Source organism: Antechinus flavipes, chromosome 5 (genome assembly GCF_016432865.1).
Source record: "Antechinus flavipes isolate AdamAnt ecotype Samford, QLD, Australia chromosome 5, AdamAnt_v2, whole genome shotgun sequence".
Taxonomy (NCBI): domain Eukaryota; kingdom Metazoa; phylum Chordata; class Mammalia; order Dasyuromorphia; family Dasyuridae; genus Antechinus; species Antechinus flavipes.
In genome coordinates this window covers 234,502,113-234,524,210 of record NC_067402.1, presented here as the reverse complement: position 1 = coordinate 234,524,210, position 22,098 = coordinate 234,502,113, and the positions used below count along the sequence as shown (strand labels likewise).

The 22,098-nt window shown below is 34.5% G+C and overlaps 1 protein-coding gene across 4 annotated transcripts in view; it reads left to right on the top strand.

Moving 5' to 3' along the window:
* Positions 1 to 22,098, top strand: part of TMTC1 (transmembrane O-mannosyltransferase targeting cadherins 1) — a 261,821-nt gene that overhangs the window by 168,120 nt on the left and 71,603 nt on the right. For all 4 annotated transcript variants that reach the window (XM_051961108.1, XM_051961109.1, XM_051961111.1 and 1 more), the window contains 2 exons: positions 55 to 168; positions 4,413 to 4,556. In XM_051961108.1, coding sequence (XP_051817068.1) covers positions 55 to 168; positions 4,413 to 4,556 — 258 coding nt within the window. The remainder of the gene's footprint in view (positions 1 to 54; positions 169 to 4,412; positions 4,557 to 22,098) is intronic.

Genomic DNA, 22,098 nt, shown 5'->3' with positions numbered 1-22,098 from the left:
AACAGTTATTCACTTATTTTCCTCCTTCCTTTTTCTTCCCCCTTCCTCCTACAGATCTGGTGTTGAAACTTTGCCCCATAATGCTAAGGTGCATTACAATTATGCTAATTTCTTGAAAGATCAAGGTCGTAATGAAGAAGCTATCTACCACTACAAAACTGCCCTCAAGTAAGCTTCCTGCTATGTGCAGTCTGGATTATTATTTATTACTGAATTCCGTCCTGATACACATGTGTTTTGTTGGGTATTGTTAATATTACTGTTTTTATCCTGATAATACATAAGTTCTGTTATATTCTGTTATAACATATAGGTCAAGTTAATATCTTAACTTGAAAGCCATTTGACTTTGTATTAAACTTGGGATTTTATTCAACTTTTTGTGCTTTCTTATAAAAGTTTCTAGAGCTAGGAAGACCCGGTTTCAAGTCACACCTCTAATACATATTAGCTATCTTATCCTAGGCAATTTATTTAATATCTCTGCTCTGGGCAATTTTCTAAGACTGTAAGTTGCAGAAATGTCCTGACCTGCATTGGTAGAGAGTTTTCTTATATAAGTGGTCCATAGACCTGTCCTTATTCCTAAATATTTAAACTATGAACTTGAATATATGTTGGTAATAATAATAGTGGCTGTGGTGTTCTCTTCTGTTGTATAATATATATGATTGTTCTCTCTGGGAGCAGGTTTCTTGGGGAGGTTTTCGGAGGCAGCCTTAGTTTCAGTTCCGAGTAATAATCACCTCAAAATACAGCCAGGTGATAAAATCCAAACATTTATTTTCTCCTTCCAAAATAGCCCGGTTAGTTTTTCTTAGAGGCCTATCTTTCTGCTTGGTTCTAAGAGCTCTTGCTGCTCATCTTTTGCCTCTTGCTCAACTCCGAATGTCTCCAGCCATTCCAAGGTGAAAATTGGAATGAATCTGACTCCGCCTCTGAAAGTGGGTTTGTGTGCTTCTTTATCTCCCAGAGTGCTCCGTATCTGTCCCAGAGTGCTCTCTGGCCCTAAGAGCTTCTTGCTTATATGAGCTCTCTAATGGTGTGAACATAAGCATTGTTTTTTATCAGTTCCACTTAGTACCTTGTTTCAAGTTCTGGCCCATAACATCTCCTCTTAAGATCAGATCAATCATACTGAACCATGCTAAATTAGATAATTATTGTCTCTATCAACTCTAATGAGTTAACACTTTGTAAAGATTCCAACAAGTGGCTAACATTTATATCATGTTATGTGGCATTGTTTTATAAGTATTATCTCATTTGATCTTCACAATAATCCTAGAAGTTTGGTGCTATTATTATTATTCCCATTTTGTTTTGTAGGTGAACAAATTGAGGTAAACCGAGATTAAATGACTTGCCCAGAGCCATAGGGATAGTTAGTATCTGAGACCAGATTTGAATTCAGATATTCCTAACCCTAGGCTTGGTAATCTATCTACTATACCATGTAGTTTATAAGCAGGAAGTGGTTGTCAAAATGTTAGCAAATTCCTAGGACATTAATAGTGATATTTAAATAATAATATTTATGTAATATGAAAACACTAAATCTCTCACAACTTGGGAGAGATTTATATATAAGTAAGTATATTTGTGTAGTCAAAAATATTTAATGCCTGTTGGCAACATTGAAGTAAAAATTCAGTTATAAGAAATTTAGGGGACTTCCAGGGGCGGAGCCAAGATGGCAGAGAAGGCACATACTCTCTCTAAGCTCTTCTCATTCCCTTCATAACCAACTATTTAATTTAGCCTCAAAAATAGCTCTTCACTGCTTAAATTCCTGAAGATTAGAAGCACTACAATTTACCAGCCTATGTCAATCTGGAAGATCGCCAGGAAAGGTTTGTCCTGAGGGGCCAGGAACAAACTAGCACAGGCAGCGAGAGACTAGCATCCTGAGCAGACCAGGGGCGGGGGTGATCTCTGTGATTAGAGAATTTATAGAGACGACTCTGCTATGGGCTAACTGCTCTGCCTTGAGTACAAAGTAGTAAATTGGCAGAGAAATTAAAGCCTAAAACAGAGGGTCCTCTAAAAAAACGCCAGAACCTAAGGAGATCTGGCTGTGACCACTCAAACCCGGAAGTGACTTAGGCAGACTGTAAGGCAGCCCTGCAGCTACACCCTGTAGTTCGGGACTTTTGCGGAGGGGGGGGGGGGGAGCAGTTACAAATCTGCAAGGCAGGGGGGCACAGCCTGGGCAGCCTCTAATCAACACAGTGCGGGGCTCAGCCTGGGGCTATAGAACTTCCCCAGCAGACTGTGCTTCTGGGCAGACACTTCTGGTCTCTGCAAATCCATTCACTGCTCAACTACTAATATCCACAGCCCCAGGGCAGGCTTTGGCTTGAGGTAGTAAAACTCTAAGCAAAGATGGTCATTATCAATAGTATTATTCAATATTGTATTAGTTATAATAGCTATAGCAATAAGAGAAGAAAAAGAAATAAATTGAATGAGACTAGGCAATGAGGAAACAAAACTACCATTCATAGCAGAATATATGTTGTTGTATTTTAGAAAATCCTAGAGAATTTATTTAAAAAGTAGTTGAAAAAAAATTTGATATGGTGTTCACTGCTCAACAACTATAGGAGAAATTCCAGATCTGTACACAACATTTGTTGATCTTACCAAGGCCTTTGATACTTTCAATCAAGAAGACTTGTGGAAAATTATGTCAGAACTTTAATTACCCAGAGAAATTCATTAGTATTGTTCTTAAGTTTAATGACAGCATGCTTAAGTTTAATGACAGCTGGATTCTAAATCACGAACAGTGCTGTTGAACTTTCCTAGTCACCAGTGGAGAGAAGCAAGGTTGTGTGCTTCCTTTCATCCTTATTAGCATGATGTTTTCTTTTCTTTTTTTTTTTTTTTTTAATTTTTATTTAATAATTAGTTTATATTGACAAGCATGATGTTTTCAGCAATGTTGTCAGAAGTCTTTAATGAGAATGAAAATGGCATCAAGTTCAGCACCACACTGATAATAAACTATTTCACTTGAAAAGGCTCATAGATGATTTATTGTACATTCAATGCAGACTCTGAAGCTGAGATGTAAGTAAGAATCAGTTCTCTATATCTTGTGCTAATTTTGCTTATAATTAAACTAAGAAAACACAGGTTCTCCACCAATCAGCATTGCATTATTGTAATGGAGAAATTTTGAATCCTGTTGATAACTTTACTTATCAGTATGCTTACCAAAGATGTATGTACAAATGATGAGATTGACACACATATTGTCAGAGCTAGCCCAGTATTGGGAGAGTCTAACGAAAAATATGAGAGAAAAGAGTAATAGATTGCCTACCAAACTGAAGTGCCTCAAACCCTTTGTGTTAATCTCATTATGTATGAGCATGAAACCTGAATAGTATGCTAGTATCATACTAGAAAACTGAATTCCTTCCATTTAAATTGTCTTAGGAAGATTTTGAAGATCACCTTGCAAGATAAGGTATTGTAAGGCATTGAGGTTGTTTCTTAAGCTCAACTAGCAAGCATTCAAATTCTGTGGCATAGAATGCAACCCTGATAGGCTTATGTTTTCAAATGCCAAATACATGTTTGACAAAAAGTCTGTTTTACTGAAAACATATAGTTGTTCACATGGTAGTCAGAAGAAGTGATATAAGAACTGATAAGGTCTCTCAGAAGAACTTTCGAATTGATTGTGTAACATGTAAGATACTGGCAAAGGACCATATAGCATGACTTGCCCCTATCAAAGAAGACACTGTGCTTTATGAGGGAAGCTCAAAAGAAACATGAGATATGCAGATTAAAAACATCTCCAAACCAAATATTCATGTGACCTATTTTTGCCCAACTTATGGAAAAATCTTCCAAGCTCATATAGCTCTGATCTGTCTTAGTCAGCAGATACATTGTAGTTTGACTCCACCAAAATTATGTCATTTTGGTCCTCTCCAGGCATGAAGAACAACCAACAACCAACATATATCAAATTATTTACTTTGTCAGATGGGAGAGAATCTGGAATTCAGAATTTTAAAAAATGAATTTAAAAATTGTTTTCACACTCACATTTCACAATTTCAATTGGGAAAATTGAAAAAAATAATGCAGATTAAATCTTTAAAAATAGTCTGAAGAAATGGGTTCTTATTACTAATTAGCTATATGGCCTTTAGCAAATCATTTATCACCCCAGATTTCAGTTTCTTCACCCTTGAAATTAAGGAATATAATTAAACAGTCTCAAAGATTTTAGCCCAATCTTTATAGGAAATTTATGAAACAGCTTTATTGAAAGGAAGAAGATAATTTTCATGTATGATTTTAGGAAGGGAATATGGGAAGGGAAGAAGTATACTTTTCTGACTAAAAAGCATTTTGAACATCATGGTGTGAAATTTCTACTTTCTCAGGTTGTATCCCCATCATGCAAGTGCCCTGAACAACCTTGGAACATTGACCAAAGATAAGACAGAAGCAAAGGAATATTATCAAAAGGCTCTACAGCTAAATCCACAGCATAACCGGGCTCTTTTCAATCTCGGAAACCTGTTAAAGTAAGTTAAATATTCTACCAGAAATTAAGTGACAATATAAGTATAATCATTCTTTTTATTTTGGAACTGTAATATTTCATATGTATGTATACATGCATATACATATATATGTGTATATGTATAAAATTATATACATATATGTATTTTATTCATGATTTTCTCTCTCCACCCCCCAGAGAACCCAAATTAAACTATATCTTATAATAAAGAAAAAAGTAAGCATAATAAATGATGTATTCATTGTAGTATTATATCCCCATCTGATTGTGGCTGTGATATTTCATCTATGCTAATCTTTTACATTTTTCTGGGAGATATGAAGTATGTTATCTTGTTTGTTTTCTGGGATGGAATTTGGTACTAAAATTACATAGACTTTGATTTCCTTTTAATATTCATTTCATTGTTCTCTTAGTTGTGCCCTCTATTCTCAATTCATATAAATTTTTAATGTCTCTTCAAATTATTAAAGAATAATATCCATGTATTTTCTTATATACAGTTTATTTAGCCACTCTCCAGTAGATTGGCACCCACTTTAAGTCTAGTTCTTTGTTTAACACTATTTTAGTTAAAGCCTATAGACATTCTTAAACCTAAATGATTAAGGTGTTCAATAGAAAACTTCATACCTTTTTTAATACACATCATGGAAACACTTCCAAAAACGGTTTCTGATTAACAACTAATGATGGATCTGTTTATGTCACTATATTAGTGAAAAGGAGGATTAAATCAAGGAAGTAAGGGAGGGAGTGGCCTTTTGGAAGGAAATAGAAAGGATGTCATTAAATAACATACCTTTTTTGGGAGAAGAAAAAATATAGATAAGGAACAAAGACCTTATATTGCCTTTTTTTTTTCATTCCTCATTTTTCAAGTCTATTGCTTGGCTTTGAAATTTATATTAAAGTTGAGCTCTATTCACATAGGTATGTGGAGGCACTGTCCCAAACTTTTCTAGATTTCTGTTCTCAGAGATCTTTCTGAGGGTCTGCAAATTTTTGGTGCTTCCAAGATGATGTGAGCTGAGAAGAGATATGGCCATTATTCTGGTGTACACACTGGTCTTTACCCAGGAAGGGTCTTTGCTTTTTAAAGTCACAAATACTTATGCTCTCCTTGGCCTTTGACTGACCAAATTTGCTGGAAGCTCTCCTGCAGCTGCAAGTAATTTTCTTCTTTAGAACTGTGACCAAGGATCCCTATTCCTTTTTGATTGATCACAAATATTCCTTTGTACTCTGGAATTGTGACCTGGAATTACATGTTGGCAGTAAGGTTTTCAGTTGATACCAGCTGCACCCAGTGCCAGCAAAGGAGTCCCATGTAATTGCTTTCGGATCAGTTTTCTGACACTCCCCTCACCTCTGGAGTCTCAGTCTGTGCTGAAACTTCCTGAAACTCTTACTGTTGCTGTCATGGCTACCACCCAGACTCACCACTATAGTTGCTGCGCATGTGTCAGATGTTATAGACCTCTTCTGCCATCCTCCTATGTTGTCTTAAGTTGAAATATTTCTCATTCTGACCTTTTGTTGGCCTTGTTACTCCAGAATTTGATTTGAGGAATTATTTAAATATTATTTGGAGAGAAATGTTGAGTTTAGCTGGGTTGTTGCTTCTACTTTACCATCTTGTCTTTATCTCCAAATATTGGTTTCAAATTTATATATATGCTCCACATTTTAGAATTAGCTTTACTATGCAAAGCAAGGCATATTTTATGAAATAGTGTTGAGATTGTTTCTTATCTTTCTGACTCTTAAGAGTTCATTAGAAAGAGAAAAAAATTTAAAGCATTAAATATGTTACTGACATTTTTTGTTAAAATCATCTCAGCTCCTCAAATGAACATGAGCTAGTTGTTTTGAAATAAAATATATTGTGGGATCTTTTGGTGTGTAAGGGAAATAACCTTTCACAAGCTTTGTACTTTTCCATTCTAGATGCAATAAATACTGTCAAGGCCAGAAAACAGATTTGTACAGGAAGCACTGTGGGTGACAATTGTACTTTCATGAACTTCTGGCTTTGTTTACATTCTCTTTTAGAAAAAAAAAAAGTCATCATGTTTTCTCTTCTATAAACATTTCCAAAAGAGAATGGTTAAATAGTCCAGGGTATGTTTTCAGTTGAAAGAATTGCCAATGGTCTCCCCTGTGATGCAAATAACCCCACCCTCTTAGTCTTCATATTATTTTCCTACTGTAGGTAAAATCTGACTGCTTTAAACTTTTTCAGTCTTTCAAACTTCTGTATCTTTTAGGTAATATGAAATTGGAGTTGGAAATAATTCAGGAAAATATTGAATGATTTTTAAAAAAATATGACTTTTTATTGACAGTACATATGCATGGGTAATTTTTTTTTACCATTATCCCTTGCACTTACTTCTGTTCTGATTTTTCCCTTCCCTTCCTCCACCTCCTCCCCTAGATAGCACGCAGTCTTATACATGTTAAATATATTATAATGTGGTGTTCTTGTTCTTCTTTAAATATAATGGTTCTCTCTGGGAGAAAGATTTCTCAGGGAGGTTTTCTGAAGGCAGCCTTAGTTGCAGTTGAAAGTAATAATCACCTCAAAACGCAGCCAGGTGATAAAATGCAAATGTTTATTTTCTCCTTCCAAAATAGCCTGGTTACTTTTTCTTAGTGGCCTATCTTTCTGCTTGGTTCCAAGAGGTCCCTCTGAATGTCTCCAAATCCAAAGGTTTGTCCTTCAGCCTCCAGGCAACCAGGTGGTAAATGCAATGAATCTCTCTTGCCTCAGAGAGAGGGCTTGTAGGCTTCCTCCCAGAGAGCTCCTCTCCGACCCCTGGGAATGTTCCAAAGTAACTCTCTTCCAAGAGAGGGCTTCTGGCTGAACTCACTTGACTTTTCCCTCTCAATCTAATTCAGCTGAACTCCCTTAACTGGGCTTCTGCTTTCTTCTTATATATCAGAGAGTGGGATTATGGGTTTTCTTCCAGAGTGCTCTTTGGCCCTAAGCGCTTCAAAGGAGGTGTGAATTCAGATATCTTATACTAAAGCCTGAAATCTCCCAAATGTGTGAATTCCAATGAGTAAAGGTGTGAACACAAGCATTGTATCAATTAGTTCTAGTTAGTACCTTGTTTTAGATTCTGGCCCAAAACATTTCCTTGTAAGATTAGATCAAGAATACTGAACCATGCTAAATTAGATAATTATTGTCTCTATCAACTCTAATGATTTAACAGTTTGTAAAGATTCCAACATTATAGTATATCCTAGATACAATATATGTGTGCAGAACCAAACAATTCTCTTGTTGCACAGGAAGAATTGGATTCAGAAGATAAAAATAACCTGGGAAGAAAAACAAAAATTCAAACAGTTTACACTCATTTCCCAGTGTTCCTTCTCTGGGTATAGCTGATTCCATCCATCATTGATCAATTGGAACTGAATTAGATCTTCTCTTTGTTGAAGACATCTACTTCCATCAGAATACATCCTCATACAGTATCGTTGTTGAAGTATATAATGATCTCTTGGTTCTGCTCATTTCACTCAGAATCAGTTCATGTAAATCTCTTCAAGCCTCTCTGTAATGAATGAAAATGAATGGATCCCATCAATTGGAGAATGGCTGGGTAAATTGTGGTATATGAATGTTATGGAATACTATTGTTCTGTAAGAAATGACCAGCAGGATGAATACAGAGAGGACTGGCGAGACTTACATGAACTGATGCTAAGTGAAATGAGCAGAACCAGGAGATCATTATACACTTCGACAACGATATTGTATGAGGACATATTTTGATGGAAGTGGATTTCTTTGACAAAGAGACCTGAGTTTCAATTGATAAATGACGGACAAAAGCAGCTACACCCAAAGAAAGAACACTGGGAAACGAATGTGAACTATCTGCATTTTTGTTTTTCTTCCCGGGTTATTTATACCTTCTGAATTCAATTCTCTCTATGCAACAAGAGAACTGTTCGGTTCTGCAAACATATATTGTATCTAGGATATACTGCAACATATCCAACATATAAAGGACTGCTTGCCATCTAGGGGAGGGGGTGGAGGGAGGGAGGGAAAAAAAAATCGGAACAGAAACGAGTGTCAATATAAAGTAATTATTAAATAAAAATTAAAAAAAAAAAGGAAAAAAAAAAGAAAATTGTCTGTTCATCTCCTTTTATCAATTGGAGAATAACTTGATTTCTTATAAATTAGAATCAGTTCTCTAATATATTTTGGAAATGAGGCCTTTATCAGAACCTTTAACTGTAAAAATGTTTTCCCAGTTTGTTGCTTCCCTTCTAATCTTGTTTGCATTAGTTTTGTTTGTACAAAGGCTTTTTATTTTGATGTAATCAAAATTTTCTATTTTGTAATCAATAATGATCTCTAGTTCTTCTTTGGTCACAAATTCCTTTCTCCTCCACAAGTCTGAGAGGTAAACTATCCTATGTTCCTCTAATTTATTTATGATCTTGTTCTTTATGCCTAAATTATGGACCCATTTTGATCTTATCTTGGTATATGGTGTTAAATGTGGGTCCATGCCTAATTTCTGCCATACTTATTTCCAGTTTTCCCAGCAGTTTTTGTCAAATAATGACTACTTATCCCAAAAGTTGGGATCTTTGGGTTTGTCAAACACTAGATTGATACAGTTATTGACTATTTTGTTCTGTGAACCTAACCTATTCCACTGATCAACTAAGTCATTTCTTAGCCAATACCAAATGCTACTTTATAATATAGTTTTAGATCAGGTACAGCTAGGCCACCTTCAATTGATTTTTTTTTTTCATTAATTCCCTTGAAATTCTTGACCTTTTGTTCTTCCATATGAATTTTGTTATTTTTTCTAGGTCATTAAAATAGTTTCTTGGGAGTCTGATTGGCATAGCACTAAATAAATAAATAGATTAGTGTAGGGAGTATTGTCATCTTTATTATATTTGCTTGACCTATCCAAGAGTACTTAATATTTGTCCAATTGGTTAGAGCTGACTTTATTTTTGTGGAAAGTGTTTTGTAGTTTTGCTCATATAGTTCCTGACTTTTCCTTGGCAGATAGATTCCCAGATATTTTATACTATCAGCAGTTACTTTAAATGGAATTTCTCTTTATATCTCTTGTTGTTGGATTTTGTTAGTGATATGTAAGAATGCTGGTGATTTATGTGGGTTTATATTGTATCCTGCAACTTTGCTAATGATGTGGATTATTTCTAATAGCTTTTTAGTAGAATCTCTGGGATTCTCTAAGTATACCATCATATCATCTTCAAAGAGTGATAATTTGGTTTCCTCATTACCTACTCTAATTCCTTTAATCTCTTTCTCGACTCTTATTGCTGAGGCTAGTGTTTCTAATACAATATTGAATAATAATGGTGATAGTGGGCAACCTTGTTTCACTCCTGATCTTACTGGGAAAGGTTCCAGTTTTTCCCCATTGCATATGATGCTTACTGATAGTTTTAAATATATGCTCCTGACTATTTTAAGGAAAAGTCAATTTATTCCTATACTCTCAAGTGTTTTTATTAGGAATGGATGTTGGATTTTATCAAATGCTTTTTCTGCACCTATTGAGATGATCATATGATTTTTGTTAATTTGGTTATTGATATAGTTAATTATGCTAATAGCTTTCCTAATACTGAACCAGTCCTGCATTCCAGGTATAAATCTACTTGGTCATAGTGTATTGGCCTGGGGATGATTTTCTGTAATCTTTTTGCTAATATTTTATTTAAGATTTAGCATCAATATTCATTAGGGAGATTGGTCTATAATTTTCTTTCTCTGTTTTCAACCTACCTGGTTTAGGTATCAGTACCATGTTTGTGTCATAAGAGGAATTTGGTAGGACTCCTTCAATTCCTATTTTTCCAAATAGTTTATATAGCATTGGAGTTAATTGTTCTTTAAATGTTTGGTAGAATTCATATGTAAATCCATCTGGGCTTGGGAATTTTTTCTTAGGGAGTTAGTTAATAGCTTGTTCTATTTCTTTTTTTAAAATGGGACTATTTAGACTATTTACCTATTCCTCTGTTAATCTGGGCAAGCTATATTTTTGAAGGTATTCTTCCATTTCATTTAAATTATCAAATTTATTGGCATAAAGTTGGGTAAAGTAACTCCTAATTATTCCTCTAATTTCCTCTTCATTAGTGGCGAGTTCTCCCTTTTCATTTTTAAGACTAACAATTTGATTTTCCTCTTTCCTTTTTAAAATCAGATTTACCAAGGGTTTGTCTATTTTGTTGGTTTTTTTCATAGAACCAACTCTTAGTTGTATTAATTAATTCAATAGTTTTTTTACTTTCAATTTTATTAATCTCTCCTTTTATTTTTAGAATTTCAAGTTTAGTGTTTGACTGGGGGTTTTTAATTTCTTCTTTTTCTAGATTTTTTGATTGCAAGTCCAGTTCATTGATTTTCTCTTTCTCTATTTTATGCAAATAAGCCTCTAGCAATATAAAATTTCCCCTTAATACCACTTTGCTTGCATCATTTACGTTTTGGCATGATGTTTCCTTATTGTCATTTTGTTAGGTGAAGTTATTATGTCTATGATTTGCTGTTTTACCCAATCATTATTTAGTATGAGATTATTTAGTTTCCAATTATTTTTGGTCTATTTTTCCCTGGCTTTTTATTGAATGTAATTTTCATTGCATCATGGTCTGAAAAGGATGCATTTACTATTTCTGCCTTACTGCATTTGAATCCTAACGCATGGTCAATTTTTTTTATAGGTTCCATGAACTTCTGAGAAGAAAGTGTAGTTCTTTCTATCTCCATTTAGTTTTCTCCTGTTAGAATCCTAGTGTTAACTCAATAGAATTCATACAATGCTTATTGATTCACACATTAGAGCAAATCCTTGCAAGGTGTTAAGTCACTAGTATTGATAAAAACAATGCTTAAATTAACACCTTTGAGAATTCATATTAGCTCACACGTTGGAGTTCACAAGTTTAGGAGATTCACAAGTCAGAAACCCACAATCCCACTCTCTCAGAAGAGGAGTCAACCTTTGGTTTCACACCTTTAAGAGATCATACATAAAGAAGCTCTTAGAGCTTCAATGAGGCAGTCAGTTGAAAAGATTGAGAGGGGAGCATCAGTTGGAGATTGAGAAGCCATGAGTTGGAGTTGAGCTAGAGGCAGAAGCTGTTGAGCTTTTAAAAGACAAGCTGCAAGAGCTCTTGGAACCAAGGAGGGAGAGAGGCCTCTAAGAAAGCTAACTGGGCCCATGGAAAGAGACAAGACTTGGAAGGAGAAAATAAACTTTTGGATTTTATCTGCTGGCTGTATTTGGAGTAATTATTACTTTGAACTGAAACTAAGGCTGCCTCCAGAAAACCTCCCCAAGAAACCTGCTCCCAGAGAACCATCATATATTATATAAAAGAAGAGAACACTACATTCTCCAAAGATCTATCACACCTAACTTTTCTAGTGTTCTATTTATCTCTTTAACTCCTTTCTTATTTATTTTGTGGTTTGATTTATCTAGTTCTGAGAGTGCAAGATTGAGATCTCCCACTATTATAGTTTTGCTGTCTGTTTCTTCTTGCAGCTCTCTTAACTTCTCCTTTAGGAATTTAGATGCTATACCACTTGATGCATATATGTTTAGCATTGATATTGTTTCATTGTCTGTACTACCCTTCATTAAGATATAGTTTCCTTTCTTATCTCTTTTAGATCAATTTTTGCTTTTGCTTGATCTGAGTTCAGGATGGCTACCCCTGCTTTTTTGACTTCAGCTGAAGCATAATAGATTTTGCTCTAACCTTTTTCCTTTACTCTGTATGTATCACCCTGCTTCAGTTGTGTTTCCTGTAAATTACATATTGTAGGATTCTGGCTTTTAATCCAGTCTGCTAACCACTTCCTCTTTATGGGGGAATTTACCCCATTTACATTTATGATTAAAATGACTAATTTATTTGCCATCTTGTTAACCCTGCTTATGCTTTTCTCCTTTACTTCCTCTCTACCCCCCACCCCAGTATTAAACTTGTGAGCACCACTTGCTTCTCACAGCCCTCCCTTTTTAGGATCCTTCTCTCCACATTAGAATTCTTCCCCCTTTCTTACCTCTTTTCCTCACAATTTATGTATTCCCTTCTGCTTGGCTTACTCCTTCCCTTTTCACTTTTCCCCTCCCACTTTTCAATGAGGTGGGAGAAGTTTCACCATAAATTGAATATGTCTACTCTTTTTCTCTTTAAGCCAGTTCTGATGAGAGTATGATACACACACTATGTTCATCCCCCTTCATTCTTTCTCTCAGATATAATAGATTTCCTTTGCCTCTTCGTGATATGTAGTTCCCCCACTTTACCATTTTTCTGGTACAATTTCCTTTCCACCTCTAGTTTGTAGAACAAATTATACATATGTTCTTTATATATCTTTATATGTCTACATGATTTCTTTTTACTTTTTTAGTAAAAACTCTTGAGTTCTACATTTGGAGATCAAGCTTTTTGCTTAGTTCTGTTTTTTTTTTTTTTTCTTGTCAGAAATAGATAAAATTCATGTATTTTGTTGAATGTCCATCTTCTTCCCTGGGGGAAAAATGCTCATTTTGGCTGGGTAAGTTATTTTTGCCTGCATACTAAGTTCTTTAGCTTTTCAGAATATCAGATTCCAGGCCCTTTGATTCTTTAATGTGGACATGCTAGATCCTGGGTAATCCTTATTGTGGCTCCTCTATATTTGAATTGATTTTTTCTAGCAGCTTGTAATATTTTTATCTTGGTTTGATAGTTCTGGAATTTAGCCACTATATTTCTTGGAGTTTTGATTTTAGGGTCCCTTTCAGTAGCAATTTGATGAATTCTTTAAATGTCTGTTTTACCCTCTGTTTCTGTAACTTCTGTGCAGTTCTCTTTGATAATTTCCTGGAAAATAGTGTCCAGGCTCTTTTTTCATCATATTTTTCAGGGAGTCCAATAATTCTCAGATTGTCTTTCCTAGATCTATTTTCCAGGTCTGTTGTTTTCCCAAGAAGGTATTTCACATTTTTCTCCATTGTTTGATTTTTTTGGTTTTGCTTGATTGATTCTTGTTGTCTCCCTCAAGTCATTCAATTCCATTTGTTCAATTCTGATTTTCAATGAAATATTTTCTTCACTCACTTTTTTTATATCTTTTCCTAATAGTCCAATTGAGTTTTTAAGTGAGTTGTTTTGTTCTATGGAATTTTTTCCATTTCGCCAATTTTATTTTTTAGAGAGCTATTTTCTTTTTCCAATTCACTAATTCTGTTTTTGAAGCATTTGATTTCTTTATCCACTCTTATCTTTAAATGAGTGGGATGACTTATCCAGACTCTCTTGCCAAGCTTTCCCATTTTTCTTCTAGCTCTCTTATGAGAGCCTTTTTAATTTCTTCTTTGAGAATCTTATGTGTTGAGGACCAGATCATATTCCCTTTTGGGGATTCATCTGGAGATAGTCTGTTTTTAGTCTCCTTAGGGTTTAAAGTCCGCTCTCTATCCATATAGAAACTATCAGTGGTTAGAGTCCATTTTAATTTTTTGCTCATTTTATCAGAGAAGAATCAAAGAAGACCAACTAGCAAAAAACCAAATGCAGTCTGTTGTTTTGTTTTGTTTTTTTGGTGGGGGGCTGCATGGTATTACCGAGCTTCCTCTACAGACTATGGGAGGCAGCAGCGAGGCAGTAGCAGGACGTCAATGGCTGTGCTGGGTCTCCGCTCTGAGACTCTGAGAGTGTGCTAAGACATTCTGGGTGGGTGTAGCCCAGTGGCCCGAGAGACCCTAGCTTTTTGGGGTTATAGTCTTTATCTCCTGTGTTTACAGCTTCTTTGCTGGTGTACTATCTTGCTGCCAGGGCAAAGTATCCACACTGTGGTAAAGATCTCCCCACAGAAATTGCCAAGGTCACACCCCACCCCGCTGCTGTGCTGTGGCTCCCTGCCTTCAATTTGCACCTGATCTAACTGTCCCCACCATGAACTTTTAAAAATAGCCCTCTTCTGGCAAATTTCAAGGATGTCTTCTGTTGGTAATTATTTGTGGGTTTTTTTTCAGTCAAGCACTAATTCCGAGGCCTTGTCATGAAATAAATTCTGAGAACAAAGACTGAGATCAAGTAGATGTGTGTGTCCTCTCCGCCCTCTTGGCTGGAAGTCCCTTATTCTCTTCTTTACTGAACAATTGAAACTGGTTTAAATCATCTCATTGTTTAAGAGAGCCACATCCATCGGAGTTGATTATTATATAATCTTATTGTTGCCGTGTATAATGATCTCCTGGTTCTGCTCATTTCACTCAGCATCAGTTCATGTAAGTCTCTCCAGGTCTCCCTGAACTCATCCTCCTAGTCATTTCTTACAGAACAATAATATTCCACAACATTCATGTATCACAATTTATTCAGCCATTCTCCAGTTTATGGGCATCCATTCAATTTCCATTTTCTAGCCACTACAAAAAGGGTTGCGACAATTTTTGCACATGTGAGACCCTTTGTAGGTCAGAACTTTGAAGAGGTATATTTGAACCTAGGACAGCATGGTGCTTATGGTGATGTAATGATTGAGCATATTCAGTGTGTTGTAGTGATGTAATTGTACTGAGTTATTTAAGGGAGTCTCAGATACAGAAGGCTCTCTTAGCCACAGACACAAGAAAAGATGCCAGACTCCAGATTCCAGACTCCAGACTCCAGACTCCATCTTTGACCAGCCACGTGGTAGCTCTGCTGCCTTCTTCACTTCTTCACCTAAACACCAAGGATTCGGGCTAATCAGAAGATTTTCTAGAAGCTAGGCTGGACATTACAACCCTTTCCCTTCTTTAAGATCTTTTTGGGAAATAAGCCCATTAGTAACACTGCTGGATCAAAGAGTTTATAAACTGTTTATAAATTGTTATCACAGCTTGATAACTTTTTGAGCATAGTTCCAAATTGCTCTCCAAAATGGTTGGATTTATTCACAATTCCACCAACAATGTATCAGTGTTCCATTTTCCCACATCCCCTCCTACATTCGTCTTTATCTTTTCCTGTCATCTTAGCCAATCTGAGAGGTATGTAGTGGTATCTAGAGTTGTCTTAATTTCCAATGGCCTTTTTTTTACAGATGAGGAAAGTAAGGACTGTGAAAGTAGAATAACTTGCTGAAAGTCACACAGGTAATAAAAACATTAAGTGCCTTATTTGAATTCACCCATATTCTCTGACTGCAAAATCATGATGCCTTCTAGGATTTAGAATGTCAGTCCTAAAGTATAATTTTAATTCTATAGTAAAAACTTTAATTATAATGCATAGAAAGTACAATTTTCTAGTTTACTAAATTTGCTCTTTAACAGGGAATTTAAATGTTAATAAGATGTTGTTCAGACAAAGATCTTTTAAAAACTAATATTCTTTAAAAATAGATTCTGAAATTTTTATCTGTCCCTTTTCCCCTCTTATCCTTTACAAAAAATTGTAAGTTCTTTGTGTGAACACTGGCCTTATAACCTGTTCTTTAGAAGGCTTTTTATTAAAGAAGGAAAAGAAAAAAATCAGCAAAACAAATAAACACATTAAAAAAATTTGATGTTACATGTAGTTTCTCATACTTGTGAAATCACACCTCTGAAAAGACGCAGAGGAGCGGTATCTTCTCGTGAGGTATAGATGTTGCAATGGATAGAATATTGAGTTTGGAGTCAGAAAGATCTGAGTTCAAATTTGGCTTCAGATACTTACTGTGGGACCCCCAGGCAAATAATTTAATTCTGCCTCAAGTTTCCTCATCTATAAAATGGGCATAAAAATAGTACCTACCTTTTAGTGCTGCTCTGAGCATCAAATGAGATATTTGTAAAACACTTAGCACAATACCTGGCATGCAGTGAGCTCTATGTAAATATTCTCTTTCCCTTCCTCTTCTCAGATTTCTTTTTGGTTAAGTTTGGTCATTATAATTTTGCAACAATCTTTTAATTTTGTTTTGTTTTTGATTTTTGTATTACTTTAGTCATTTTATAGTTTGCTTTCCTGAGTGTCTGCTTGTACATTGTATCAGTTCAGGGATGTGAACTGTGCTTCTCAATATAAAAATGTATCTTGTACATCATTACTCATATAGTACCGTATTATTCATGTACTACCTTTAGGGAGTCCCTATTCAATGAGTCTTCTTTATTTTTATCTTTTTGCTAGCAGCTAGCATTTATATAGCATTTAAAGAGTTACAAAAAGTTTTATGTATGATTTCATTCAATCCTCACAATAACCCTGTGAACATTTTACAAATGGGGATTGTTGTTATTTGTCTTTTGTTAGGAAGCTGATGTCATGACTTGCTTTTATAGATGAAGTTTTTACAGATCCAACAAACTGGGACTGAGAGAAGTTAAATGACTTGTTCCTGCTTGAGGCAGGATTCGAAATTAGGTCTTCCTGATTCTAAGTCCAGGACTGGAATCTGTCACCTAGTTGCCTGTGAAATGCCTCCTTTTCTCTTTTGACAGTGCTCCACCTCCAGGTGCTTCTTTACCACTTTACCTCAGGCTTGACTTTTTTAAAACAGCCCTGCTGTTTGTTTCTTCCTGTTTTAGGTCTCTTCCCCATTCCAGATTATCTTCCATTCGCCTATCAATATGATCCTCCTGAAACACGTCTGCCCATGTTACCTCATATTTAGTGAACTCCTGCAGTTCTCTATTGTTTCCAGTATCAAACATAAAATGATCTGGCATCCATAGCTCTTTATAATCTTCTGTTCTCTTACACTTTAAATTTACCATCCTATTCTGTAATTCAGTGACACTGTCCTCCTTATTCTTTAAATAAAACAATACATCTCTTAGGTAGGCATTTTCACTGTCTGCCCTTCATGCCTGGAATTCTCATTTTTCTTGTTTCTGTCTCCTGAATTTCTTTAATTCTTGACTAAAGTCCCACTTTCTTCTTCTTTTTTTTAATTTTCAAGAATAATTTTTTTTTATGACTGACCTTTGCAAAACTTTGTATTTCAATTTTCCCCACCTCCTCCCCTAGATGACAAGTAATCCAATTTATGTTAAACATGGTAAAAATATATGTAAATCTAATATAGACATACATATTTATACAATTATCTTGCTGCACAAGAAAATTCATATCAAAAAGAAAAAAATGAGAAAGAATATATATTAAAAAAATTCCTTTAAGATCTCTTTGGGTTGTAAGCCCAGTAGAAACACTGCTGGATCAAAGGGTATTCACAGTTTGATAACCCTTTGGGCACAGTTCCAAATTGCTCTACAGAATGGTTGGGTCAGTTTACAGCTCCACCATTGTATCATTGTCCCAGTTTTACCACATTCCCTCCAACATTGTCATTATCTTTTCCTATCATCTTAGCCAATCTGAGAGGTATGTAGTGGTATCTCAAAGTTGTCTTAATTTGCATTTCTCTGATCAATAATGATTTAGAGCACCTTTTCATATGACTAGAAATGGTTTTAATTTCTTTATCTGAAAATTGTCTGTTCATATTCTTTGACCATTTATCTGTTGGAGAATGGCTTGAACTCTTAAAAATTTGAGTCAATTCTCTATGCATTTTAGAAATGAGGTCTTTGTCCTTGTAAAAATGTTTTCCCAATTTATAGCTTCCCTTCTAATGTTGTCTGCATTAATTTTGTTTGTACAAAAACTTTTAAATTTAATATAATCAAAATTGTCTATTTGGTGTTCAATAATGAATTCCAGCTCTTTGGTCACAAATTCCTTCCTTCTTCACAGATCTGAGAGGTAAACAACCTGATATTCTTCTAATTTGTTTATAATATCAATCTTCATGTTCAGATCATGAATCCATTTCAACCTTATCTTGGCATATGGTCTTAGGTATGGGTCAATGCTTAGTTTCTACCATACTGATTTCTAATTTTCCCAGCACTTTTCCTCAAATAGTGAGTTCTTATTCCAAAAGCTGGGGTCTTTGGGTTTGTCAAACACTAGATTATTATAGTCTTTGACTATTTTGTCCTGTCTATTCCATTGATTGACTACTCTATTTCTTAGCCAGTACCAAATAATCCCACCTTCTTTAAGAAGTCTTAATTATTGTCCATGATTCTAGTTGTTGTTATTGTTTAGTCATTTCAATGAGGTCTACTTTTCATAACCCTATTTGGGGTTTTCTTAGCAAAGATACTAAACTGGTTTGCTATTTCCTTCTCCATCTCACTTTACAGATGAGAAAAATGAGATAAGTAGGGTGAAATGACTTGTTCAGGGTTTGAACTCCGGGCTTCCAGGCCTGGTACACTATCTACTATACTAGTTAGTTGCTCTTTTGATTCTAATATCTTCCCCCTATTGGTTATCTCTAATTTGACTTGCATATAACTTCTTTATACAGAGTTATTTGCTTGTTATTTCCTTAATTAGACTCTCAGATTCTTGAGATCAAGGATTATCTTTTGCCTTTCTTTGTATGCCCAGTACTCTGCATAGTGCCTAGCACATAGCAGGAGCTGAATAAATATTTATTGTCTAACTTACTAAAATGTGGTCTAATTTTGTTTTGCTCTGTGAACAAATTTTTTTTCAGAATGTGTAGCAAAACTATAGAAAAAGTTTGTTTAAAAGAAAATATAAGCTATATAGTGTTCAATGTTCAAAATTCTGTTTTTATTAGAGATGGTTGTATCTATTATCTGTTAGATAATAGAGATGCCATTTTTATTTGGAATATTGTTTTTTGGACCCTTTGTGAAATAGTAATTAAGAGAAGTTACACAGCAATCCAAATTCATGCCCACATTTAACAGGGGATTTGTCTGTTTCCATATGATTCACAATCATTTTGTTTCTGAAATTGTTTCTGAATAATTTGTTCAATTATTCCCAGTTCCCAAATCTTCCCCCCTCCCAAGAGAGCATCTGTTTTCAGTTTATTAAAATGTGTTATGAAATCATAGACAAGAAATCCAAAAGCTTTTCTAAATTGACAGACTAATAAGTCATTAATTATTTGGTGAAAGAAAAAAATGTGATGTGGATATCTCATATCATTTAAATAGAACCATAAAAAAAGAGTGATGCAAATGTTTTTACTTAACTGACATATGGAGAAAATATTCCTGTCATTGCATGAATGAGGATAAAATACCTCCCTATAAAGCTACAGATTTTGACAATAGAAAGTTATTCTTTAAAATGAAAGCTAATTTCTAGGTTATCTTAGGCAAATGAAATACTCATTGTGTTTGGAAATGACAGTAACTTTTCTTCCAATATCAAATATTCTGATTGTTTTTCAGAAGGGATTTATGAAATTCTTTTCAGCAATTTCTAAATTGGAAATATTATGTGTGGCTAATCAACTGGGTTGAGGCTATACAGATCTGTTTATCTATCTTTATGCATATGTATATGTATGTAGGTGTGTATGTATATACGTATGTAATCTGCATAAATTATGTAAAAATTGTATAATTGATTAAATTACATTATTTAGATTGGTTAAGTCAAGCTTTTTCTGTGTGATGGCAAAAAGCAAACTGTTGATTTGATTAATTCCTAACAGAGAAAAATGAAATCCTCTAATATAATCCTTTCTGATGAGAAAACTAAGCTTCAATAGATTAAATGACAATTAAAATCACAGAAAGTAAGTAGCAGAGACAAGATTTGAATCCAGTTCTGTAACTCCAATAGATATCTAAGTTGTCCTTCCCAATTTATTTCTAGACTTCTAAAAGTTCTTTGATTATAAAACACAAATGAGTTATTAGAAATGGAAACAAAAAAATAAATGATCAATCCAAAAATAGGAAGTAGCTTTCCCTTGAACCCTACCTATGTGTATAACAAAATCAAAGAAAAGCATTATAACATGAATTTTGTGTATCTTACATAAGATTTGCAGTTTCCCATTTACTCTTGTTAAAACTTTGCACACTCAGCCATTCATTTTATCAACAAGAATTTATTAACATTTAATATGATCACTAGACTAAGCTGAGATTACAAATATCAAAATCAAATCAATACCTATAGGAAAAACTGCAAAGCATCATTTAACAGATTTATTCAGTGACTAACTGCCTAAATGATGCTGGACATATTCTAAGACTATTACTTCAGTATAAGTATATCCATTATGCCCAAGCAAGTATAACACACACACATTGCCCAAGCAAAACTTGTAGTGACAATATCAATAAGCTTGTTAAATAGGAAAATATACAAAAGATCTGGGTACATTTAAACAACCACATAATGTATAAGTAAATATGAAGCAGTTATTTCAGGCATATCACATAGGCTAATAAACACAAATAGCAAAAGAAAAAAAAGCCCATCAGCATTGCTCAAACATATATGCTATAAATATGAGAGGCATATATTACATGAATAAATGTAAGCATTGTCTGTTTACATTTCTAAGCATATCTGTAGTTTTACTTGTAACAATAGTTTCAGCTTGGATAGACTAAGCTCTTTTGTGACCTGCTGACCTTTCTGTCCTAAACTGATTGATGTAACAGAATGGTCAAAATCATAATCAAATTTATAGACCTATATGCTTAACCCTGAACTTGTTGAGATTTCAGATTGGTTATCAATATTTCAGGGCTTAACTGGTAGTTTTTCTACTGTTGAAGTCTCTCTAGCTGAAGATCTGGATGGGAAGGATGTCAACTCTGGATTTAGTTTTCTTTATCTGAATTACAATATCCTTCGAAGTTATGGGAGAGTTGGATGTGTTTATAGGCAGAAAACAGTAAACAAAGACAGATTGATAGAGTACAATCTGCTGGAGAATATGGAATAGAATAAGATCACTTGTTCATATCGAGGGGTTTTCTTTGACCAGGAGAAGGGCCATTTTTTCATGTGAAATAGGAGTCAAGGATGAGATAGTAAGGATGTATCTGAGTTATGTGAGATAAGGAGAAATATAACTTTTTTTTCATTTAAAAATATCTTATTTTTTGAACTACATGTAAAGATTGTTTGCAACATTCATTTTTGTAAAATTTTAAGTTTCAAATTGTTTTTCTCTTTTCCTCCCTGCATGATATTTTCTTGATAGGTAGCTACTATATGCATGGATAATTTTTCAACATTAATCCTCGCAAAACCTTGCATTCCAATTTTTCCCTGCCTTCCTTTCCACCCTCTTTCCTAGATTGCAAGTAATTCAATATATATTAAACATGGTAAAAAATATGTTAAGTCCAATATATGCATATATATTTATGTAATTATCTTGCTGCACAAAAAAAATCAAATCCAAAATGGAAAAAATCAGAAAATAAAATGCAAGCAATCAACAACAAAAAGAGTAAAAATGCTATGTTATGATCCACACTCAGTTCCTATAGTCCTCTCTTTGGGTGTAGATGGCTCTCTCATCACAAGATTAATGAAACTGGCCTAGATCATCTCATTGGTGAGAAGAGCCACATCCATCAGAATTGATCATATAATATTGTTGTTGGTGTATACAATGATCTCTTGGTTCTGTTCATTTCACTTAGCATCAGTTCATCTAAGTCTCT